Consider the following 26198-nt stretch of genomic DNA (forward strand, 5'->3'; position numbering starts at 1 on the left):
AGAGGTGATGGAGATTCTGTGAGTGTATCCAGCAGAGGAACTGAGAAGAATACTTGCATTTTAGTCCTGTAGGTGAGAGCTTAGATATTTGCCCAGGGGAATTTACAAGTAGCGACATCATTAAATCAGCCGTACCACTTATCAGATCGGATTAAAAAGAATGCTACAGAGCTTTCAAGCAGCTCTTTAAAAAAATCCCTTCTCTCTTATGAAAGTAAAGAATTTTTAAAAGTAAGTAGGATCTCTCTGTTCCTTTTTGGAAGATGATTTACTTGTTTCCTAAGATTTGGTGACCTGAAGAAATTGGAGACCAATAATTTATTGAACAGAAGAAAACCAAACAGACTCTAACTAATATCTCTGAAGACAAAAAGGATAAACAATTCAGTGATTTTGAGGTTAGTTTAAGAAAACACAAGACCAGTCCAGATGGTTGTAGGATTACAGAATGCAAGCCCTGGAAGGGACCGTGGGGACCGGATCTAGCCCTCTCTATTTGTTGGTTTTGGAGGAGATGACTGAGGCTTGAGCCCCCCTCTTGTCCTCAGTAGCTGAATTTTTCTGGCTCAAGTTTCCCAGATAATTGAACTCTCCACTTTATTTTTTCTATCTAGCTATAACTATTTTTTTTTCATTTCCAAAGTAACTACTGAAGTATAAAGATAAATATTCATTTTTATATTCATTTTTTAATAACAAGAACTCTATTTCACCATTTTCAGTTATGACTATATTTTCTTTAGGCAAATTACAAAAAGAAGCCGCTTTATCACGAGTGTCCGATGAAAGCCTCGGGAAAATTCAGGAAGTGGATTCCCCGGTATTTAAAGAGCTACCAGGTGCCAAGGCCAATGACGACAGCACTGTCCCTCTCACGGGGCCTGCAGGGGAGCTGGCTGGGACCTCGGAAGGCACATCAGTGGGAAACCACCCCCGGGCCTCCTATGGTAAGACGTGTGCAGAGGATTGGGGTTTGCATGGTTGGCAGAAGGCAGTCTTAATGCACAGAAGTGCTCCCCAGTTTCATGTTTTGGGAGAACCCAGGCTAAAGATGTCTCAGGAGACCATGCAGTCACAGAGCAGGAGCAGGCTCACTCTGGGCCTGTGATTGTCTTCCAAGAGCATATTTCTGGTCTCATGAGGGGCCGCACACCATGCCCGCACTGCCTCCGTGCGGCTGGGCTCGGGCAGCTGTGCGCGCATCCTCCCAGCTGCCGGAGCTTGGCCCTTCCAGCTCGCTAAGTGTGCTTTCCTCCCGGAAGACACAGAGGAAAGCTGAAATTGGAACCAAGGAGGTCGTCCTACTGTAGAATCACAGGAACCTCAGAAAACATCGAGACTGTCCTGTGGCAGGGGGGTTCTTTTGTTTCCTAACATTTGTGGAGAACAATGGGCGAAGCACCAGCCTCTGCCAAGCCTGTCTGGGCAGCTCCCCGCCTCCCTGCAAGGTGGCGCCCTGGCACCTGCTTTCGCTTCCCGTAGGTGCGGTCTCCGACGTGGCCCAAAGAAAGCAAATGGATTTTGCCCCACTGATCTGACAGATAAGTGCCTCTAACAGTCATGATTGGCCTTTAAGGAGCACCTAAAATATCTGTCTCCCAGTGAACTGGATTTTGTCCCTCATGTATGAAGTTTCCCCAAGATAAGTTCCTTATAAGGATTCTCCCTTTATTGGTTACTAGAAACAGGAAAGAGTGCTGTGGTAATTTCTAGAAGACATTTTTTAAGAGAAAAATAGCATCATTTTCAAATGCCATATTATTAGTTTGTATGTTTCCAAATTTCCTTTTTTATTTTAACCATATTACATGTTCTTTATAGTTAATGTGGAAAAGAAAGCAGGTGGAAAAAATTGAGAATCCCCATAACCCTAATTTCCAGAGATAACCACCATGAGGAGTATTTCCTTCCAGAAACCAATTATATTCGAAAGGCTAGAAAATCAGACTCTCGTTAACCCTTTTCAGGAAGGGCACTTTCCATGACTCATGGCTCTGCAAAATCGCCCATCTCCAACGGTACCTTCGGCTTTGATGGCCACACGCGGAGCGACGGGCACGTGTACCACACGGTGCACAAAGACTCGGGGCTCTACAAGGACTTGCTGCACAGAATGCACACGGACAGGGGCCCCGAGGACAGGCCCGCCCCAGAGAACAACTACAGGCTGCTGCGCCGGAACAACAGCTACACCTGCTACACGGCCGCCATCTGTGGGATGCCCGTGCACTCGACCTTCAAAGCTGCCGACTCGTCCTCTGCCCCCGAGGACAGCGAGAAGCTGGTGGGTGACGCCGTATCCTACTCCAAGAAGAGACTTCGCTATGACAGCTACTCGAGCTACTGCAATGCGGTCGCAGAAGCTGAGATCGAGGCCGATGAGGGAGGTGTGGAAATGAAGCTGGCCTCTGAGCTGACCGATCCTGACCAGCCCCGAGAGGACCCTGCAGAAGAGGAGAAGGAGGAGAAGGACACAGCCGAGGTCCACCTCCTGTTCCATTTCCTGCAGGTCCTCACCGCCTGTTTTGGATCCTTCGCTCATGGTGGCAATGACGTGAGGTAAGTCATTCGTTCGTTCAGCGAGTATGTGCTGAGGGTCTGCCTGCGGGCCAGGTGCTGTGCGGACAGCCGACTAAGACCCCTGTCACTGGGAGTAGACATATGTGGTGTGCTAGGCCGTGTAAGTGCGCAGGGGAGAATAAGGTAGGAAGGGGGATGGCAGCGCCTGGGGGACTGCAGTGTTGGCTAGGCTGCTCAAGTTAGGGCTCGCTGGGTGAGATCTGAAGGGGCTGAGGGAGCCAGCCAAGTGAGCATCTGTGGGAGAGCAGTCCCAGGACAGCAGGTGCAAAGGCCTGAGGCAGGAGCGGGCCTTGGGTACCGTAGGAAGAGCAAGGAGGCCACGGAGGGAGAGAGTGTGGACTGTAAGGTCAGCAGGTCATGGAGGCCTGGAATATGTAAAGAGTCTCTGTTCTCTTCTTCCGAGCTGGGAAGCCCTAGATAAGCCGTGTAGTTTCCCAAAGCCTCAGTGTCCCAATCTGTAAAATGGGGGTGAAACTAGTACCAGCCTCATGGGGTTTCCAGGAGGATTAAGTGAGATGCTGAATTTAATGCGCTTAGGACGGTGCTCCTCACATAGTCAGTATCTGTGTATTTTCTTTATTACTATTACTATAATTATCATCAGGCCTAGTGTTTTTTTCCAAATCAGGAAAACATGCAGTTGTCGTAGTTCTTACTGCGCAGATATATGACTGGCATTCTATAGCTGTGGCTTTCCAGACTCTGCCTAACCAGGTGCGGTTCAGTGTCTGTTCTTTTTAAAAGAAGTCGTCCTCCCAGACGAGAGGCCTGGACATCTCAGGTTCCACTCACTGTTATATAGGTGTCACCGTGTTATTGCTTTTGAGGCATCATGTTCTGTCCTATCTTAGTTTCTTGACTGCGCCCCCCCCCCGCCCCCAGCACCACTCTGCTTCCTCCTCCTCCTGATCAAAAATTGTTCACTGAAGCCCTGGTACTGGTAAAGTGCTCTGAATTGGGTCCCTGTTCTTTGGGAGTTTAAATTCCAGCTCGGGAGATTAAAAGAACATACATGGAAAAGTACCGAATCACCCCAGAGCAGTATTGCAAGGCCTCAGGAAGAGTCCAGTGGGGACTGCTTCAGAAAGCTGGAGTCTCGGGCAATGGCTTGCAGTGCAGGGGCTGGTTTTGAGGCTTCTGAGTACAGACATGGTCGGATAAAAGCAAGATTCTGGAAGTAACGCGACAGTAGAGAGAGGCTTCTGTTCCTTTAACCATAGGTTATTACCTTTACCCCAGGCTTCAGTGCTGAACCATTTGTAACTTACTCTAATCCATCTCAAAACGGTCCTTTGAGGTCATAAGTGGTATCCTTCAAAGACAGGGAATCTGAAGCTCAGAAATGTGACGTTTCTGACCCAGGATCACACAGCTAATGAGAAGCAGACTCGAACGGCAGCTCTCTGTGACCCTCAGCCTCCACTCTGCCTGCACAGCGTCGAGCGGGCTGAGAAGGGGAGACTGGACCTGCAGACAGCCGCCGTCGAAGGCCTGCAGGGGGCTCCGCACGCGGGAGCTCAGAGGTTGTTGCTCCATCCTCACAACAAGTGAAAAAGTGGGCAGACTGAAAAATCAACAACCTGCCTTGGACCCATAGAAAGAGGAGGACCCAGGGCAGTTGGCTGTCCCCAAGTACAGGAGAGACAGAGAAGTACAGGGGGTCATGGAGGAGACTCGCGAGTGGAAAGTGCTGTGGGGACCAGTGCCGGGCAGGAGAGCCTGAACTGGAATGATGAATTCCTGGAGACTCCGTGGAGACAAGTGTGAGGGGTAAAGACCCCAGGGAGAGCCCCCCTCCCCCACCGCAGATTGTCAGTTTTACCTCTACTAGGAGCTCTATCAGCTCCTCATGGTGAAAATGAGAGAAAACAGTCCCCTCCTATTTCCATCACGGGGGAGAGGCAAAGTAACTATTTTGACATACCCAGAGCACTGTGCTCTTAAGCTGCCCTCAGGGGAAACTAGTTAACCAGAGCCTAGCCCTCTGGGGTTTTATCACAGCCTAACCTGGAGGAAGGGAAACCCTAGCCCACATGAACCATCCGTCCTACACGAAGCGGGAGAAACAAACAAATACTTGTGAAGTTCGCAGTCCAGAGGCAGAGCCTCACGGAAAGACCGAGATCTAACCACAGGACTAGCGAAGCCTTCCCCGCCCTGCTGTACCTCTCCACCACATCACTGCAGGCCTACTTACAGCAGCTCCTTTTACCTGGCACCTCGTGTCTGCCTATCAAGAAAGAATACAAGACATACCAAATGGCAGAATGCACAATCGGAAGAGAGCGCAAGCATCAGAACCAGTCATGGCAAGGGATATTAGAATGATCAGATTGGGAATTTAAAACAACTATGACCAATATGCTAAGGGTTCTAATGGATAAAGTAGGCATCATGCCAGAACAGATGGGCAATGTAAGCAGAGACATGGAAACCCTAAGAAAGAACCAGAAAGAAATACTAGAGATGACACTGTAACAGAAATGAAGAATGCCTTTGATGGGCTTACTAGTACACTGGACACGGCTGAATGAAGAATCTCTGAGCATGAGGATATGTCAACAGGAATCTCCAAAACCAAAAAGTAAAGAGAACAAAGACCGAAAGAAACAGAATAAAATATCCAAGGAGTGTGGGACAGTTACAGAGGTGTTAACATATGCATAATGGGATTACCAGAAGGAGAAGACAGAGAGAAAGGAACAGATGAAATATTTGAAACAATAATGACTGAGAATTTCCCTAAATCAGTGGTAGACACCAACCAACCCATAGGTCCAGGAAGCTCAGAGAGTAGCAAGTGGGATAAAGGCCCCCAAGAAACTATACCTAGGCATATCATTCTCAAACTATAGAAAATCAAAGATAAAAGAAAAATTCCTGAAAGAAGCCAGAAGAAAAAAACTTACAGAGGAACAAAGATAAGAATTACATCTATCTTCTCCTCAGAAACCATGCAATTGAGAGTGGAGTGAAATATTTAAAGTTGTGAGGGGGAAAAAATCCACCAACCTAGAATTATGTACCCTGTGAAATTATTCTTCAGAAGTGAAGGAGAAATAAAGACTTTCTCAGAAGAACAAAAAGTGAGGGAATTTGTTGCCAGAGAAATACCTTGCCTTGTAAGAAATGTTAAGAGAAATTCTTTAGAGAGAAGAAAAATCATATAGCTCAGAAACTCAGATCTACATAAAGAGAGGAAGAACAGCATGGAAGGATTAAGTAAAGGTAAAAATACTTATTTTTCTTATTCTTAATTGATCTAAAAGATAACAGTTTGTTCAAAATAATACTAACAGTGTATCAATTATTCAATCATGTATGCTGATATATATTATTATACGTATAGAGTTACCTGTAGTTTCATATATAGACATATCTCAACAAGTTAAAAAGAATATAAATAATTACAATGTCTGCTCTCAGACCACAATTGAATTAAAATATATATACACACACACACACCCGTATATGCATACACACAGCTGTATATATGTGTATGTATGTACATATATATAATTGACCTTTGAACAATATGGGTCTGAACTGTGCATCCACTTACATGCAGGTTTTTTTCAGTACTATAAATACATTTCTTTATAATTTTCTTTTTTTTAAGATTTTATTTATTTGGGGCGCCTGGGTGGCTCAGTCATTAAGCGTCTGCCTTCGGCTCAGGTCATGATTCCAGGTCCTGGGATCGAGCCCCGCATCGGCCTCCCTGCTCCGCAGGAGGCCTGCTTCTCCCTCTCCCACTCCCCCTGCTTGTGTTCCCTCTCTCGCTGTGTCTCTCTCTCTGTCAAATAAATAAATAAAATCTTAAAAAAAAAAAAAAGATTTTGTTTATTTATTTGTCAGAGAGAGAGCACAAGCAGGGGGAGTGGCAGGCAGAGGGAGAGGGAGAAGCAGGCTTCCCACCAAGCAGGGAGCCCGATGTGGGGCTCGATCCCAGGACCCTGGGATCATGACCTGAGCCAAAGGCAGACGCTTAACTGACTGAGCCACCCAGGTGTCCCTTCTTTATGATTTTCTTAACATTTTCTTTTCTCTAGCTTACTTTATTGTAAAAATATAATACATAATACATATAACATGCAAAATATGTGTTAATAGACTTCCAGTCAATAGTACTATTAGTAGTAAGGTTTTTGTGGAGTCAGAAATTATACACAGAGTTTTGACTGTGTGGGGGTCAGCGTCCTAACCCCCACAGTGTTGAAGAATCAACTATGTATGTATTTTATATATTTTACATTTATATGTTTTATATTTATATTACATATTTTGCATATATATATCATTATGTATGCCTGTATTAAGTGAAATGAATGATAGCAGTGATACAGGGGATGGGAGGGAGAAATGAGGATTTTTTTTATTTTAAGGACCCATGCTGTCTGTGAAATGGTATAGTCTTTTTTGAAAGCAGACATGGATTAGCTGTAGAAGCATATATTGCAAAGTCTAGGGCAACAACTAAAAACAGTTTTAAAAAAGTATAATCAATATGCTAAGAGAAGAGAGAAAATGAAATCATATAAAATGCTCAATTAAAAGGCAAAAAAAAGTGGAAGACAAAGTAGGAAAGAACAAGGCCAACAAATAGAAAAGAGTAACAAATATGGTAGATATTAATCCTCCTAATCAGTGATCACTTTGAATGTCAGTGGTCTAAATGCACCTATTAAAAGACAAAGACTGTCGGACTGGATCAAAAAACAAGACCCAAGTATATGTTGCCATAAGAAATCCACTTTAAATATAAAGACACATTCAGGTTAAAAGTAAATGGAAGGAGGAAAATATATCATGCTAATACTAATCAAACAAAAACAGGAGTCGCTATGTTAATTTTAGGCAGAATAAACACATTCAGCAAGCAGAAAATCAGTAAGGACATAGTTGAATTCACTAACCCCATCAAGTCAACTGGATATAACTGGCGTCTGTGGACTGCTTCCTCTAACAGCATAATTCACATCCTTTTCAAGCTCATATGGAACATTCAGCAGGATATGCTATATTTTGGACCATATAACACACCTAAACACATTTTAAAAAAATAAAGCTAATATAGTGTCTGCTCTCAGAGCATAATGGAATTAAACTAGAAATCCATAACAGAAAGATAATTAGAAGATCCCAGAATATAAGAAGATTAAACTTCTTTTTTTTTTTTTTTTTTTAAAGATTTTAGTTATTTAACAGAGAGAGACACAGCGAGAGAAGGAATACAAGCAGGGGGAGTGGGAGAGGGAGAAGCAGGCTTTCCGCTGAGCAGAGAGCCCGATGTGGGGCTCGATCTCAGCACCCTGAGATCATGACCTGAGCCGAAGGCAGACACTTAACAACTGAGCCACCCAGGTGTCCAGGAGATTAAACTTCTAAATAACACATGGATCAAAGGAGAAATTTTTTTTTTTTAAAGATTTATTTATTCATTTGAGAGAGCGAGAATGAGAGAGAGAGAGAGAGCATGAGAGGGGGAGGGTTAGAGGGAGAAGCAGGCTCCTTGCTGAGCAGGGAGCCCAATGCGGGACTCGATCCCAGGACTCCAGGATCATGACCTGAGCCGAAGGCAGTGGCTTAACCAACTGAGCCACCCAGGCGCCCCAAAGGAGAAATTTTTAAATATTTTAAACTAAATCAAAATGAAAACACATCAAAATTAGTGGGAAGCAGCAAAAGCAGTGCTTAGAAATTTATAGCACTGAAAGTATATATTAGAAAAGAATATATAAAATCAGTAATCTAAATTTCCACCCAAGGAAACTAGAAAAAGAGGAGAAAATTAAATCCAAAGTAAGCAGAGGAAATAATAAGAATTAGAAAAGAATCGGTGAAATTGAAATCAGGAAATCAAAAGAGAAAATCAGTGAAACCAAAGGCTAATTCTTTGAATAGATTAATAAAGGCGATAAGCCTCTAGCCAGGCTAACTAAGAAAAAGAGAGGATACAAATTACTAATATCAGAAATGAAAGAGCGGACTTCACTATAGATCCTATGAACATTAAAAAGATAATACTCTGAACCACTCTGGCCATAATTTTGACAACCTAGATGAAAAAGACTAATTCGTTGAATGACACAACTTGTCGGAACTCATGAAAGACGAAATAGACTATCTGAGTAGGCCTATCTCTATTTAAGAAATCAAATCAATAATTAATAACCTTCCAGAACAGAAAGCTCCACGCCCAGATGGGTTCACTGGTGAATTCTACCAAACATTTAAGGAAGAAATTATGCCAATTCTCTACAGGCTCTTTGAGAGGATAGAAGTAGAGGGCATACTCCCTAACTTATTCTACAAGGCCATTGACATAAAAGAAAACTACAGACCAATATCTGTCACAAGCGTGGATGTACACATCCTCAACAGAATATCAGCAAATTCAATCCAGCGATGTATAAAAAGAATGAAACACCATGACCAAGTGATATTTATCCCAGGTATGCAAGGCTGGTTCAACATTCAAAAATCAGTTAATGTAATCTATCACATCAATAGGCTAAAAAGGAAAAAATCACATGATCATATCAATTGAGGCAGAAAAATCTTGAACAAAATTTACCACTTAATTCATGATAAAAACTCTCAGTAAACTAGGAATAAAGGGGAACTTCCTCAACTCCTGAAATGAATAAGCAGTTATAGCAAGGTTGCAGGAATGAGGTTAATATACAGGTCAACTGCTTTCCTACACACCAGTAATGAACAGGTGGCGTTTGAAATTAAAAACAGGATATTGTTTACATAATGAAACAGGTATAAATCTAACAAAATATGTACAAGATCTAGATGCAGAAAACCACAAAACTGTTGAATAAAATCAAAGAATTAAATGGAGAGATTTTCCATGTTCAAGGATAGGAAGACTCAATATTGTCAAGATGTCAGTTCTTCCCATCTTGATTTATAAATTCCTTACAATCCCAGTCAAAATCCCAGCAACTTATTTTGCGGATATCAACAAACTGATTGTAAAATTTACAAGGAAAAGCAAAAGACCCTGAATAGCCAGCACCGTATTGAAGGAGTAGGACAAAACTGAAGGACTGACACTACCCAACATCAAGACTTACTATAATATAGCTACAGTAATCAAGACAGTGTGGTAATGGTAAAAGAATAGATAAATCAGTGAAATGGAGTAGAGCTCAGAAATAGACTCCTGTAGGGGCGCCTGGGTGGCTCAGTCATTAAGCGTCTGCCTTCAGCTCAGGTCATGATCCCAGGGTCCTGGGATCAAGCTCTGCGTCAGGATCCCTGCTCTACAGGGGGCCTGCTTCTCCCTCTGCCCCCCACTCATGCGTGCACTCTCTCTCTCTCAAATTAATAAATAAAATCTTAAAAGAAAAATAGACTCCCATAAATATAGTCAACTGATTTTTGACAAAGGAGCAAAGGAGATACAGAAGAGCAAAGAGAGTCTTCTCAATGAATGGTGCTGGAACAACTAGACATCCGTGTGCAAAAAAATGAATCTGGACACAGACCTTACACCCTTCAGAGAAAGTAACTCAAAATGGATCACAAACCTAAACGTAAAGAGAAAAACTATGAAACTCTAGTGGGATAACACAGGAGAAAACCTAGATGACCGTGAGTATGGAAATGATTCTTTAGATACAACACCAAGGGCACAGTCCATAAAGGAAATACTAGATAAACTGGACTTTATTAAAATTAGAAATTGCTGCATGGTGGAGGACAGTGTCACGAGAAAGAGAAGAGATGCCGGAAACAGAGAAAATATTTGCAAAAGACATATCTGCTAAAATAGTAATATACAAAGAATTCTTAAAACTGAACAATAAGAAAAGAACCCAGTTTTAAAAATGGGCCAAACACCTTACCAGACACCTCACCAAAGAATGGGGTGCGTGGGTGGCTCAGTCGGCTTAGCATCCAACCCTTGGTCCTAGCTCAGGTCTTGATCTCAGGGTCGTGAGTTCAAGCCCCGCGTTGAGCTCCACTCTGGGCATGGAGCCTATCTTAAAACCCAAACCAAACCTGTGGCATCCTCCAAAACAGTCCGCGTGTGCCTCCAAGGGCCTGAGTGACAGCAGCGGGTTGAGGGGAAGGGTGTAAGCACTAAGTCCTGCCGCCTGCTGGTGACAGGACTTTGGCATCCACTTCCTCATCAGTAAAATGGGAGCAGCAATAGCTGGGGGGCAGGGTGGGCGTGAGAACCAACGGTTAGAGACGGTGTCTGTGGCCCGTCGTGTGGGAGCTGACACAGCCACCCTGCTAGCTAGTAGTAGGAGCAATGCTAGTAGTGACAATGGAAATAGAGGAAAAATAGAAGAGAAAAAAGAACTGGGTGTTTGTGTCCACTTGTCATGACATTTCAGTACTCCTTTAAAAAATTAAGAAGGCACACACCCATTAAGGGGCCTCCTGTAAAAAAAACCCACAATGACAAGTGTCGGCAAGGGTGTGGAGAAATGGGAGGCTCGTGCGCTGTTGGTGGGCATGGAGACTGGCCCAGCTGCTGTGGAAAATGATCTGGAGGCTCCTCAGAATACGAAAAATAGGACCACCGTGTGACCCCGCAGTCTTCTTCCTTCCAAATGTGTACCCGGGAGAAGTGCAGGCGGGGTCCTGAAGGGGTATTTGTACACCTGTGTTCACTGCACATTACTCCCGGCGGCCAGGGGGCGGATGGAGATGTGGGCTGTGCATCCGGGGGGTGTCCAGCCTTGCAGAGGGAGGAAATTCCCACTCGTGCTCCCACGTGGATGAACCCCGAGGACATGATGCAGAGTGAAGTAAGCCCGTCACACAGACACGAATACTAAGTCATCCTGCTTCTACAAAGTACCTAGAGTAGTCAAATCCGTGGAAACAGAAAGTAGGGTGGCGATGAGCTGTGGCAGGGGTCGGGGCAGAGGGACTTACTGTTCCGTGGGTGTAAAGTTCCAGACTTGCAAGGTGAGAACGTCCTAGAGATCTGTTTCACAACAGCGTGAACTGCAGAACACTACTGAACTGCACACTTAGAAATGGTGAAGGTAGTACATTTGGTGGGGTTTTTCACCTCAATAAAACAAGTTAATCATTTTGATTATGTGGGCGATCCACAAATACAGGCAGCTGGGCTTTCCTCAAGCCCGGGAAGCCGCCACCCACTGTGCACGGGGCCTCGTGCACGTGCAGACCGTGTCTGTGTCACCATCTCTTTTTCCCCCCCAGTAATGCCATCGGTCCCCTGGTAGCCTTGTGGCTGATTTACGAGCAAGGCGCAGTCCTGCAAGAAGCAGCGACCCCTGTCTGGCTCTTGTTTTATGGAGGAGTCGGCATCTGCACCGGTCTCTGGGTCTGGGGGAGAAGAGTGATCCAGACCATGGGGAAGGACCTCACTCCCATCACGCCGTCGAGGTAAGCCGAAGCGCCAGCCTGAGGGGCAGGGCTGTCCTCCCAGGCCTGCCGCAGAACCCGGCCGCCCCTCCGCCCCCACGCCCTCAGCACAGCCTCCGGGCCGCTGGGGGCCCAGCGGGGACAGGGCTCGCCGCCCGTCGCCGCCCTCCAGCCCGTGCACCCGGCCCATCCGCAGTGGCACCGAGCGAGGGAAAGTGAGAGGCTGGAAGTTTAGGAGGAAGAGAAGCTGAAGCAGAGCAGGAGGGAAGAGGAAAAGAAACCCCGGTCCAGGCTCCCCGGGGGTCTTACCCCACGGGAGGCCCAGAGGGCAAGCGGGCCCAGGGTCTGCATTTCCTGAAAATTCTCTGCCACACAGCTTCACCTGCTGGATGGAAGCAGCTCTCGGCTGCCACCCTTCGAGGTTGCCTGTGCGAGCTTCCTGGGGCTCAGCAGATGGGGGACGGTGCCCCGCTGTCCTCCCACACGGTCTCTCCGTGGTCCTTCTGTTGTGTATTCTCCACATATATTTGGGGTTCAGTACAAACTGACAGGAGCACTTTGAGAACACAACTAAACTTGGAACCCCCAATATAGGAAGTCTTTTCCCCCCTTGAAACCCACTGTAATGAAAGATGCTTTTATAAGATGGATTTGAAGAAAAATGAGCAATCTGAGGGGAAAATTCACTTTTTTTGCAAGTACACATTTTAAAAATGGGAGTATGGTTTTTTTCTTCCTCTGCCACTTTAGAAATGACTAATTTAGCATTTTTTACACAGCAGGAATTTCTGACCCAGTTACAACAGTGTGTGCTTTTGGAAAATATATCAGAAAAAGAAGGCTATTTAGGGCTGTAAACAGTATCATGCACAGTCTTAGTGTGAATTGTTGTCATTATGCAGCAGTTTCTTTTCTGCTAATGTCATCTGGCCCCGTCAGCAGGCCAACAATCGACCCAAAGAATGTTCTGGTGAGACTCTGGCACCCCTGGGGTGCCAGTGAGGCTGATACAAAGAGCGCCTGTGATGTGTGTCTTGTGCCCCCTCCCGCAGCGGCTTCACCATTGAGCTGGCCTCCGCGTTCACAGTGGTGATCGCCTCCAACGTCGGGCTTCCCGTCAGCACCACGCACTGCAAGGTGGGTCCGGCCTCGGGCTGCTGGGTTCAGTCCACAGTTGCCGAGCGAGTGGAGAAAAGCCAGCGGCGCTTGGTGTATGCTTATTTGTGCAAACAGTCATCTCAAGGTTTGGCTGGGTCCGCTGGAGTGTTGCTGGATATGGGCTGTCCCTCTCGACCTTCCAGGCTCAGCAGCATGATGCCTTCTGTCGCGCACACTTGGCCTTCTCAGTGCATGCATGGCAAGAGCTCTCCCTCCTTCCATGTATGCTTCACACTTTCCATTTGTCCTGTTTCTCTCTCGTTTCCACAGTGGATTTTGCAGTGAAGTCATGTGTACGCTAACCATATTCGTTGGCTCACATGGGGGCATGGCACCCAGTTCCAGCCAGTGCAGGGGACTGGGCGTTGACAGTGGAAGTAGACTAAGCAGAAATCATCTCAATGGAAGTGTAAGACTTGGTTGTTTCAGTTCTTTGTCCTTATGTGACTGGTCAAAGTGACTCGATTGCCTTAGAGTCCATTCCAAAGGAGGGGTAATGCTGAATATCGATCAAGTGCTCTAAAACTCAGGCCTGGGCAGGAGGGAATTCCTTAGAACGGGGGAATGTTGGAGCTGCAAGGAACCTGAAAGATGAAGGAAGAGGAAATGGTCTCGGTGAGTTTCTGGGAGTCCTCCAGCGTCACCCAGGGAGGAGCCAGGACTAGAACCCAGGTCTGCCCCTAAAACATACTCAGTGGGCTTCCCATATACAAAAATATTCACTAACTTCAATGAAGCAAAAGACACTTCCAGATTTTTCCTAGGTTCTTTTGTTCGTGTCATTCAAGAAAAAACCATTTGTACCTGCTCTGTATGAGGCACCGTTCATTGTGGGCACCAGGGCCACCAAAGTGACCAAGGCAGAGACAGCCATCCACATTCACACACAGTTTAAAAACACCAACCGATGTGTTTATTATAAACAAATACCATTACGTGTGAATGGCTTAATGCTTCAAATATTAAAATGACAGGTGGCGTTTATGGGAGTATTTTAAGTAGGCCAGCTGACAAATCCGGAGCCTCGTGGCATGGAGAATCAGCCTCATTGGAAAGAGGCTTTTTGTTTCCTTGTTTTCTCCTTTTTTGCTACAGTATGTAGAAAACCCACAGTTTCCAGAAATTTTTATTATAAAAATCACTGCCACTTACTGAGTGCTTGGGAAATGCCAAGTGCTGTGTTTAGGGCTTCATACATGTGCAACAGATAAATCACTCAACCCCACAGCAACCCTATGAAATTGGTAGTTATTCCCAATTTACAGATGAGAAAACTGAGGACTCCCGAGTTAGATCACTCTCCCAAGATCATACATTCAGCATGTGCTAGAGCCAGCATTCAGACGTTGACCTCATGCTCTGTGCCTTCTACTTGTCACAGTGATCCTGGTAATGGTAACCAACCACAGCTAAGACATGCGGGGCAGGTGCTCTCTGCGGGTAGCGTGTTAAGTGCCCTGTGAATATGAACCCATTTAATCCTCCCAAGAACCTTTGGAGGTGAGTGCTAAGGTGACTTCAGTTTTAGCAATGAGGAAACTGAAGATAGCAAGGTTAAGTAACTCACCCAAGCTCACATGACCAGGGAGGGGCCCAACTGAGGTCCCGCACCAGCAGGGTGGCCCCGCCCTGCTTTCCGCACCCTGCCCCCCACACCTGGCAGGTGCAAAGAAGGAAGGCAGGAAAAATGCGCTGCGTTCTGCCATTCTGTCACTGTTACTGTTCTGATTCCAGTGATGTAAAAGTTACAAAAGAAGCACACATTCATTGAAATATTTCAAACAGTACAAAACTCTATGGAATGGAAAGTGATCCTCTTCCGCCTTACTCCACATCAACTTCAATTCACTGGTGTGTGGGAGCAGAGAGGAAATGCCTCTTACTAAATATATTTTTCTCCCAAAGAAATAGGCTTTGAACTTTACTGCAGGCACGAAGAGTCTTTGGGGCTGCTTTTAAATAAATGTTACTGTCTTCTTAATGATTAACCCTGCACGTAAGCAAGCCTAGTGAAGGCCACCTCTTTCCCACCAGTTGAAAGATCTCTTGAAAAACCGAGTTTGGTTTCCCTGGGCTGTTACCTAGCGTTATCAGCAGTCTGACCTATACAAATGTATGAAGTGTTATAACAGACAGTACTTTTGCTGATAACACTAAACTTTATTTTTTTTTTAAGATTTTATTTATTTATTTGACAGAGACACAGCGAGAGAGGGAACACAAGCAGGGGGAGTGGGAGAGGGAGAAGCAGGCTCCCCGCGGAGCATGGAACCAGACGTGGGGCTAGATCCCAGGACCCTGGGATCATGACCTGAGCCGAAGGCAGACGCTTAATGACTGAGCCACCCAGGTGCCCCAAGACTAAACTTTATAATACTACTTACAGAAATAGATGAAAAGTATTAAGTGCCCATAAAAACCTACACTCTTATGTCATTTCCCCAATATTTATATTTATACTATAATGAGGAGGTGTGCCTAAGGAATTTATATCCAGTTTGTACAGGACCTTAATGAATAAATGTGTATGTCATCATTATCCTAAAATATCCGTACAAATCATGTGATACGTTTTGTTTCCTTAGAGCTGATGATAAATAGAGTTAGGATAGCTCGTTGGGGACTTAAAATAAGTCTCCTTAACACGAGGCCACAGTCGATGTCGGCTGTCAAATAGACAGGAGCCAGACCTCCACTCAGATTCTGACCAGTCTGGCCAGTGTCACTGATGGTGGACTGATGGAAAAAGCCCAGAGCTACTCGCTGCAGTAGCTTAAGTCAGGGTCCTGGCTTTCCGGTCCTCACCGCAGGGTGCAAAGCCTGGGTGGTGAGGCGCTGGGACGAGCTTGCAGCTGCCCTCTGGCCGAGCGCCCCCCGCCCCCCGCTGTGCCAGTCCGTGTGCGGTAGCCCCGCGCAGCAGGTGCGGGCGGAAATACGAGAGACACGGCGTGGCGTTAGGAGCAAGGCCCCGTGTGGGTGACACCATGATTCTGGAAACATTCAAAGGGTGCTGACATCTGCATAAAGTCATAACTGAATGCCATTGTGTTTTTTCAGGAATAATCACACCACCTGTTCGATTTTTCCAGCTCTCTGCTTCCTGTCCTCTCTGCTTGTTAGGTTTCTTGCTTAGAGCCACCTTCTGCAGAAGGGGGGCAAAAGTTAGGAACTTGGCAGGAAAAGATGGAAAGTATTGCTGAAAATACACTTTTGAATGTATATGGGTACATTTTATTCATTCATGCTTTTTTTCTAAGTGTACATAACTAAGGGCATAGTTTAAATTTTATTGTACCCCATTTAAAACACAAACCTCCATTAAGTGATCCAGATGTTAGCTGAATATATAATTTAGAAAAGCATAATTAGAAAAATCATATTATCCAGAACAGTATACTGTATTAGTATAATCATGTATTTCAGAACGCATAGGCAAAACAAGTTTTGCTTTCTATAAATCTTTCGGTGTTATACATTTTTGTATTTTACATCAGAGAGTTCAATTCATTAGATATTCTCCTGGGACGCTACCTCTGGCTAAAGTTAAAAGCCTTCATTAAAAAAATAGAAACGACTCTTGAAAATAAAAGTATCAACAGTTGTATGTTTCAGTAACTTGAATTTCCCTTCCCTTCTGTGAGCCTTGATCAGCTGCGGTCTCCAGCCAAGGCTACTGCAGACAGGGGCCACTATGAACACATCTGTGAGCTTTTTCACAGTGATTCAGAGTGGTGGTACCCAAAACGGGCTGGTTTGGGATGATTCTTTTTTGGGAATTACCCACATCGTTCATCTCTATTGATGACATAAATGATTATGCAACCAGTTTTTGGATTTGGAAGTGCTTTTAGGAAACACTGCTGATTTTAAAAGTTAGTATTATAGGGCACCTGGGTGGCTCAGTTGGTTAAGCGACTGCCTTCGGCTCAGGTCATGATCCTGGAGTCCCTGGATCGAGTCCCGCATCGGGCTCCCTGCTCAGCAGGGAGTCTGCTTCTCCCTCTGGCCCTAACCCCTCTCGTGTGCTCCCTCTCAAATAAATAAATAAAATCTTAAAAAAAAAAAAAGTTTAAAAGTTAGTATTATAATTTCTAATTTAATTTTCTGATTCTTGCTCTTTGGTTCCCCGGCTCCTCAATAATTCTATTGCTCTTGGTGCCTATGATGGCCTTAATATGGAAACACATTTAGCTTACTAAGAGGGAGGTTACAACACAGCAATGAATGATACAAACAAAAGACAATTAGTAGTGAAGACATAGTACTCTGGGTCCCTTGTGATCCATATAACATAACAACTAAAAAGATAAGGCAAAAGCCACTAGAACTCAAAAATTAATATGTCTAAGTGTGTGACAGATGAAGAAGACAAAAAGTATTTAAGAATATAAAAGATTTGGGGCGCCTGGGTGGCTCAGTTGGTTGCGTCTGCCTTCGGCTCAGGTCATGATCCCAGGGTCTGGGATCGAGCCCCACATCAGGCTCTCTGCTCAGCAGGGACTCTGCCTCTCCCTCTGCCTGCCACTCCCCCTGCTTATGCTCTCTCTGTCAAATAAATAAAGTTTAAAAAAAAAATAATATAAAAGATTTGAGGGACGCCTGGGTGGCTCAGTCAGTTGAGTGCCTGACTCTTGATTTTGGCTCAGGTCATGATCTTGGGGTCCTGGGATCGAGCCCCACATCGGGCTCCCTGCTCTGCGGGAAGCCTGCTTCTCCCTCTCCTTCTGCTGCTCCCCTTGCTTGTGTGCTCTCCCTTTCTCTGTCAAATGAATAAATAAAATCTTTTAAAATAAATAATTTTAAAAGAATATAAAAGATTTGAATAATAGATTTTGAGCGGTATAATAAATATATATCAAAGTTTTACCCTGCTGATCATATACAACTTTTTGTCAAGTATCATCAAGCATTTATGAAAATAAATTCAGAAGGCCATGATAAAAATCACTTTAAAATTTATAAAATAAGAACAGAAGTTGTGCTGAACACGCTAATCACAATGAAATTAAAGTATAAATTTATTATGTGTTGAAAAAGGGAAGTATCCCCTTGGGTAGTTTTTTTTTGTTTTGTTTTAAAGATTTTATTTATTTATTTGAGAGAGAGAGAATGAGAGACAGAGAGCATGAGAGGGAGGAGGGTCAGAGGGAGAAGCAGACTCCCTGCTGAGCAGGGAGCCCGATGCGGGACTCGATCCCGGGACTCCAGGATCATGACCTGAGCCGAAGGCAGTCGCTTAACCAACTGAGCCACCCAGGCGCCCTCCCCTTGGGTAGTTTTAAGTGCTCTTTTTAAGTAACAGTTGAATCAGGCAGTTTTTAAAAAATTATAATGATAACTTCCTTTAAAAAAAAAAGTGTGTGTGTCTATGTGTGTGTGTGTGGAGATACATGGAAAAACCTTTGGCAGCCAGTTAGACTCAGTTGAAAAGTCCTATCTTTGAATGGTTTAATTGAGCAAAGAGAAAATAAAAGAGCTAGACATTCAAATTAGGATTTTTTAAAAGGTGCAGAACAATTAAAATTCTGAGCAAACTAAGAAAGGTGTAGTAATTATAAAAGCAAAATAAATTTTAAAAAAATACTAAAGGGGAGGGAGAGAGAAAAGTGGTTACTAATAAAATAACATCAATTCACATCAGGGAAAAAAGAAAGGGAATTAAGTTAGGAGAAAGACATAACAACAGATAGAGAAGGGCATTTTTAAGTTATACAAGAAACCACGAAGCTGTATGCTAAGGAATTTGAAAATTTATGTAAAATGAATTATTTTCTGCAAAAAGTATACATGACAAATAAATATTGACAAAGAAGTAGGGAAAAGTGGAAAGTCTGACCAGAACCAGAGGAAGAAATTAAGGACAATCTCCAAAAACAATTCTCATCTGAAAAAGCAAAAAGGAGGGGGCACAGCTGATTGCAGTTCTAGATGGATTCATTAGATAACCTCTTCCATTGTATTTTTTTTTAAAGATTTACTTATTTATCTTTAAAGATTTTATTTATTTGAGAGAGAGCACAAGTGGGGAGGGGCAGGGGGAGAGGGAGAAGCAGACTCCCTGCTGAGCAGGCAGCCCAGTGCGGGGCCGGATCCCAGGATCCCAGCATCCCAGGATCTCGACCTGAGCCAAAGGCAACCGCTTAACCGACTGAGCCACCCAAGTCCGCCCGAAGATTGATTTATTCATTTGAGAGAGTGCGCATACACACGAGACAACAGAGGGGCAGAGGAAGAGAGAGAACCTCAAGCAGACTCCCTGCTTGGTGCAGAGCCCAACTCAGGGCTTGATCTCACAACCCCAAGATCATGACCTGAGCCGAAACCTAGAGTTGGACGCTCAACCAGCTGAGCCATTCAGGCCCCCCATAACCTCTTCCATTTTAAAAGAATAATTTTCATGTTATGTAAACTTTCTACAGTGTAGAAAAAAAACAAAATAGAACAGGAAACTCTTCATTTTGTTCTATAAAGCATATACTGAATAAGCCTAATACCAAAACCTGATTTAAAACATGACAACGAAAGCTATATTTACTTATGAATATTGGTATAAAACTTAAGGAGCTAATAAATGACATGAACGATTTTAGAACATTTCAGCAGGATCAAATTGATTTTCCAGATTACTAGAAAACAGGCTCTGAACAGGGCAGGGTTTATCCACCACCTGCACCTACACAGGGCTGGCCCTTCGTAAGTGCTCAACAGACAGGTGTTGAGTGAATCCCAAGAAGGGTGTTCTGACATCTTCAAAATAATGCGGTTCATCAGTCTATTAAAAAACAACATGTGATCATCTACTGACATATATGCCAAAAAGACATTTGATAAAATTCAGCATGTGTCTCTAAAACACTGCTAGAGGGCGCCTGGGGGGCTCAGTCGTTAAGCGTCTGCCTTCGGCTCAGGTCATGATCCCAGGGTCCTGGGATCGAGTCCCACATCGGGCTCCCTGCTCGGCAGGAAGCCTGCTTCTCCCTCTCCCACTCCCCCTGCTTGTGTTCCTGCTCTCGCTATCTCTCTCTCTGTCAAATAAATAAATAAAAATCTTTGAAAAATAAAATAAAATAAAACACTGCTAGAATTCAGTAAAAATGACCCAGCCCACCATAAAAATACAGAACTCTAGAGCTTCTCTGTCAGCAATAGCCAGTACGAAAATGTACTAAAAACAAGAACACCTCCAGAATTATAGCAAAAAGCTATTTCAGAATAATCCTGATAAATGCAAGTGGTATATATGAAAAAGGCACAAAACTTTGCACAGACGTGAAAGAAGACCGGCAGATGAGACAGACTGTGTTATTGGATGGGAAAACTAAATTTTATAAAGATATCAGTTCCCTGCGGAGCACTTGCCTGGCTCAATTGATGGAGCACACGACTCTTGATCTCTGTGTCGTGAGTTCAAGCCCCACGTTGGGTGTAGAGATTACTTAAAAAAAAAAAAAAAAATCTTAAAAAAAAAAAAAAGATACTATGTTCCCCGCAAATACAACCCCAACCAAATTTTTCTTCTAACTTTACAAAAGGAGACTAAAGTGAATTTGGTAGGTTAAGTTAGAATATAAAATCTAAAAAGAAAAGTGATGAGGAGAGACTAGTCTTACCCGAGAGAAAGTTGAAAATACATGGAGGCGGGGCAGCAGTGTGGATGGGGACAGTTTCAGTTGGGGAAGATACAAAGTTCTGGAGATGAATGGTGTTCATGGTTGCAAAACAATGTGAAAATACTTTATGCCACTCAATTGTACACTTAAAAATGGCTAAAATGATCAATGTTATATGTATTTAAATACATATTTATACAATGAAAAAAATCTGATATTTCTATGAAACTGTAGATAGGCCAGAGATAGAACCTACGATATACGAGCAATATAGTTTGAAGATGTTGGGTAAGTGACGTTGGATAGCTGGCTGTCAATCGAGAAAAACAAAATTGGACACACAACTCTCAAAAAATATATCTGATGGCCTAACTAGCATTTTGAAAACTTTTTTTTACAATCTATTGCCATCTTTTATTTAATTTGATAATTATGTAGTTTAGCACAACCCACAAGTAAGATGAGACATGGTGCTTGTTGGGCCTTTTTGGATTTTGAAGGCAGTATTTGCCACATTTGGGTGTGATGCTATGGCCCATTTACCTGGCTACCCATTATGAGTAAGATTCAGAGTATAAACTACTTGGCAGCAGTTCCCAAGCTCAGAAGCAATTTTAAAATTTAGAATAGAATAGAATCTTATTTTAGAAAATGTATAGTAAAATAGAATTAAATATCAAATATTCAAGGACAAATCACAGGAGAAGAGCACAGCATATTTTATTGTATGGAATTAGAAACTTGAAACAAAGCAAAATAGTGAATTGAGAAAATATTTGCATTAAATAAGAGTTAATATCATTCAATGAAGACCACACATAAATAAATAAAGGGACACATTTAGATTCCAATTGGGCAAAGTACATGGAGAGACAATTTTATATAGAGTAAAGACTAGAGGGGTGCCTGGGTGGCTCAGTCGTTAAGCTTATCTGCCTTCGGCTCAGGTCATGATCCCAGGGTCCTGGGATCGAGCCCCACATCGAAACCTGCTTTTCCCTCTCCCACTACCTCTGCTTCTGTTCCCTCTCTCTCTGTCTCTGTCGAATAAATAAATAAAATCTTTTTAAAAAAAGACTGAGAGAATACAATTGGATAAATAAAAGTAAGTTCAGCCTTAGGAGTAATTAAAGATACGCAAATTAAAGCAACAGTAAGACATGTTTTTGTTGATTGGTTAACAAAAAAGAAAAATTTGCAGGATTATTACAGTGTACCAAAATTCACAGATTATGGATGATCTTGTACATTTACAACTGTTTATAAAACTATTTGGCAGTATGTATTAAGATCCTGTTCTTCCTCCAAGCAGCATTCCATCTGATACATGCAAGGGAGTTGGTAAATTGCCATGTTGCAACCACTGGAGTAAAGAAGGGGTGGCTGAGTCTTTAGCCCAAGGGGAGAGGGAGGTGGATGAGGGGCAGGATATTTTAATAGTATGAAAATGTTTCTTCATAGATTGTGGCAAAAGGTTAAAAACTGGTGAATTTGGGTAAAGGGTGTGTGGAGTTCTTACAACTTTTCTCTGTTTCAAATTATTTCAAGATGTTTTTTAAATGCTCCCTTTAAGTTGTTGAATCACTATTGTTCACCTGAAATTAATATAACCCTGTATGTTAACTATACTGGAATTAAAATAAAATAACAAAACTAAATAAATGCCCCCTTTAATAATCCATTTCAGGGAATATTATTTTGTAAAGCCCAAATATAAGCTATATGAATACATTAATCATGGAACTATTTTTTTTAAGATTTTATTTATGTTTGCAAGAGAAAGAGAGCACAAGCATGGGGTAGGGGCAGAGGGAGAAGCAGGCTCCCCACTGAGCAGGGAGCCCAATGTGGGGCTCAATCCCAGGACCCTGAGATCACAACCTGAGCTGAAGGCAGACGCTTAACTGACTGAGCCCCCCAGGTGTCCTGGAAATATTTTTAATAGGGAAAAATTGGAAGCAAACTGGAAGTGGTTAAATTAAGGTGCATCCATCCACCTAAAGGGTGTGCCATTTTTCATGATAATCATAAAGGCTGTGAGCACTATGGGAATATGCCTGTGATATAATGTTAATTTTTTTAACAAAAGGAAATAGTGTGCCCTATTATTTACAAAAAAAGTATACTGATAAAAAAAATACAAGAAAGGAATATAAAATAGGACGGTAATGGGGGTCTGGGTAATTGTCCATCCCTCCTAGTATATAAACTTGCTATAATATTATTCTAACTTTATGCTTTTTTTAAAAAATTTTATTTATTTGAGAGAGAGAGAGCACAAGTGGGTGGTTGCAGAGGGGAGGAGCAGAAGGAGAGGGAGAAGCAGACTCCGCAGTGAGCAGGGAGCCCAATTCAGGACCCTGACATCATGACCTGAGCTGAAGGCAGACACTTAACCAGCTGAGCCACCCGGGCGCCCCTACCTTTATGCTTTTTGAAAAAGTTTTCTAAGAAAGGAAGAGGGCATGATAAAATGGAAACTTGAACGTGTCCTCCTTCAGGGAATCCAGGACAACCAAAGGGACACTAAAGAGGACATGCTCTGGAGAGACAGTGTTTAACAGGAGCTAGAGTTTGTGAACTTGACCATATTTGAGGACCAACAGAAACTAGCTGATCCTTAGGCAGTAGAAAAATCTCGATTGTCATGTTTTAGGAACTGCTAAACAGGATTATCAGGTTCATACAGGGTACTGGTTACAGCCAAAGACTTTAAATACAATAATCACTTTGAAGGCCTCCCCTAAGGGTTAGTTAGTTGCTGTCCTAGAGATGTTGGTCAGTCACGGCTTGGGTTGACAGAATGTCAGATTAACTGCCTTTCAACATACTGCTGTTTTGGGCGTTCCAGTTTGTGTCCATAAACAATCTGATGTGTTGGATTTTTTGTGTGTGTGGTTAGACCCTGGTTGTTATTTGAACCTCATTGGCCCCTGATGATTCTGGAGTATTTGAGGGTTAGTAGAAACAGAGCCTATTTAATGGAGATCCTAAAAATCCAGCTCACAGATGGGCATTCTGTTGAACTCTGAGCCCCACCAGAGTGAGGCATGAGATGTTACAGGAGTTGTACTTTCTTAGGGTTTTCATTTTTAGGGTACTTGAAGCTGAGTCTTTTTTCCTTTTTATTAAAACTTTCAACAAACCATAAAATGAATGGTGAGTGTTTAGAAAAAGATTTGAATCCATGTTAACATTGTGATTTTCAAGTATCTGTACCTGTCATTTTGTGAGGCGTGAGTGAGAGTTCCGATCCAATGATATTTATGCTCCATTTTATCTTATTTAGTGTACTTTGCTGTTTGCTTTTTTACTTCCCTTCATACTAGCTAAAGTACAAAGATGGCCAGGCAGCTTGAGATAGAGGAGAAAACCAGTTTAAAATCAAGAGGCCTGAGTTCTAGTCTGCAGGGGCTGTGATGAACGGTACCTCCTCGTGCCCCCGGATCCTCTCGGGACCTGTTTCATCCTCTGCAAACGAATGATGTGGATTGGATATCCTCAGAGGTCTTCTCCAGCTCCAACATTTATGATGCTGTTTTTCTAAGAGAAGGGCACATTAAAGCAGGTTCATACGTTGTGTTAAACAGTAGCCTACCTGCGGAATATTTAAGACAGGTTATAGTTTATAAGGTGCAGAGAGAAGACAAGACATGTAATTGGCTAACGTTCCACTCAAATAGAGCAGAATATACGTGGAAAAGTATATCGGAACTATATGCTGAGTAGAATAATCCTAAAGTAATTATACCTAAAATCTAAATTATTTTAAGAACTTTTAACAAATTGAGGGGAAAGAATTGGTCATTTCATAATGCAGTTTACTTCTGAGATTAGCCAGTTTCCATCGGCTGAATGTAGAGTCTGTGTCTCAGCTTCATATTTGCGGGCCTCCATTTTCACTGTGAAATGTCTGTGCTCCCACAGGTGGGCTCGGTGGTGGCCGTGGGCTGGATCCGCTCCCGGAAGGCCGTGGACTGGCGCCTCTTCCGGAACATCTTTGTGGCCTGGTTTGTGACTGTCCCCGTGGCTGGGTTGTTCAGTGCTGCTGTCATGGCTCTCCTCATGTACGGGATCCTTCCATATGTGTGATTTGTCTTCTTCCACCCAGCGCACAAGGCGTAGTCTGGTGTGGGGACATGGGGGGGCGTGCGGCACGCGTCCTGCCCATGCACGGGCTGTCCCCCCACCAGCTTCTCCAGGTCCCTTTCCTATGGTTCCGAACCACACTGCTCACCTACACTGTAGAGAGTCATCCTCCAGAGCTAACTTAACTACTGTACATAATCATGTGCATTAAACTGGTATCGTGGTGACAACATGGTGCGGTTACTTATCTGTTAAATATATATTGTATACATAGAATACATAGCATTATTTCAGACATATTCAAAATGGGAGTGGAGATATATTGCCTAGAGTTCAATATTCAACAAATCTTTGTATGTCATGATTTCAGTGGCAAATTTTAAGAACCTTTTAAAAGTAAAGTGTAGATTGGAAAGTGATGTTTTCCCCATTGAATATACTGTAAGATAAGCGAGAATCGGGATGGATGATGCCCATTTGGGCAAGTGTAGGTCCGTGGGTGTGCTCTTGAATAATACCGGGGTAGGAGTTCACAAGTGCTTTCACTGAGGAATCTGTTCATATACTGTGTATTGATTCTGTAATATATCATAATTGCTTCTGTAAATACTTAAGACTGTAATTTTTTAATGGTGTGCTTCCCTATACTTTTTTGATCAGAGAATTTTGGAAAGTACCAAAGAAGCAGGGGAATAGTTTGCCAGTATTATATTTTCATGTTGTCTGTCTCCCCTTCTCATTAATCCTACGTTAGCCCGTGTCGTAGGGGGACCGCCGGGCTCCGGCTGCCCCCGGCAGCGCACATACTGAAGCCCGAGCCCCCTCCGGCCCCCAGCACGCACGGGGCCCGCTTTGGGTCCCCTACCCCACCCCACCCCCACTGCCGCCACATGCCAGATACTGGTGAAGCCCGCAGTGGCCCTTCGTCGTCGTCGTGTAGAGAATGTACGTACGGAAGGATGCGTGATCAAGCACCACATGTCAAGTCCAGTTTAAATTTTCACCCCTCTTCTCCCCCCGCAGCCTGAAGAACAGAATTCTTGTCTCAAACACTAAGGCGAGTGATTTGACATTCTAGAAATTCAGGAGCAGGGAGAGTTGAAATATTAGACAATACACTGGATTTGAGGATTTCCTTGAGGCCTTTACTAAGCTGAACATCTTGATGCTCTACTGTAGTCCCATTGGATTCTTTTTTGATAGCGGGAGGGAGGAAGTATGACTAATGTTAGAGCCTGAAACTATGGAAATGCTGCTAAAATTTTTATATTGACAAACGTTTTCTTGGTACTTCATTGTGATTTTTCCATTAATCAACCACATTAAATTTATAATAAAAAATGCCCCTCAAAGTTTGCCTCTGAAGTCTTTTTCTAAATATCTATGTTTTTTGTT

At 43.3% G+C, this 26198-nt stretch overlaps 1 protein-coding gene across 5 annotated transcripts in view; it reads left to right on the forward strand.

The window, feature by feature from the left end:
• Nucleotides 1–26198, forward strand: part of SLC20A2 (solute carrier family 20 member 2) — a 103938-nt gene extending 77740 nt beyond the window's left edge. For 3 of the 5 annotated variants that reach the window (XM_035003938.1, XM_035003934.1, XM_035003936.1), the window contains 5 exons: nucleotides 744–947; nucleotides 1968–2559; nucleotides 11782–11967; nucleotides 12999–13083; nucleotides 24642–26198. In XM_035003938.1, coding sequence (XP_034859829.1) covers nucleotides 744–947; nucleotides 1968–2559; nucleotides 11782–11967; nucleotides 12999–13083; nucleotides 24642–24806 — 1232 coding nt within the window. In that variant the 3' untranslated portion in view covers nucleotides 24807–26198. The remainder of the gene's footprint in view (nucleotides 1–743; nucleotides 948–1967; nucleotides 2560–11781; nucleotides 11968–12998; nucleotides 13084–24641) is intronic. The other 2 variants (XM_035003937.1, XM_035003935.1) reach the window with 1 other exon arrangement.

Source organism: Mirounga leonina, unplaced genomic scaffold, assembly GCF_011800145.1.
Source record: "Mirounga leonina isolate KUSES-001 unplaced genomic scaffold, KU_Mleo_1.0 Mir_128, whole genome shotgun sequence".
NCBI lineage: Eukaryota > Metazoa > Chordata > Mammalia > Carnivora > Phocidae > Mirounga > Mirounga leonina.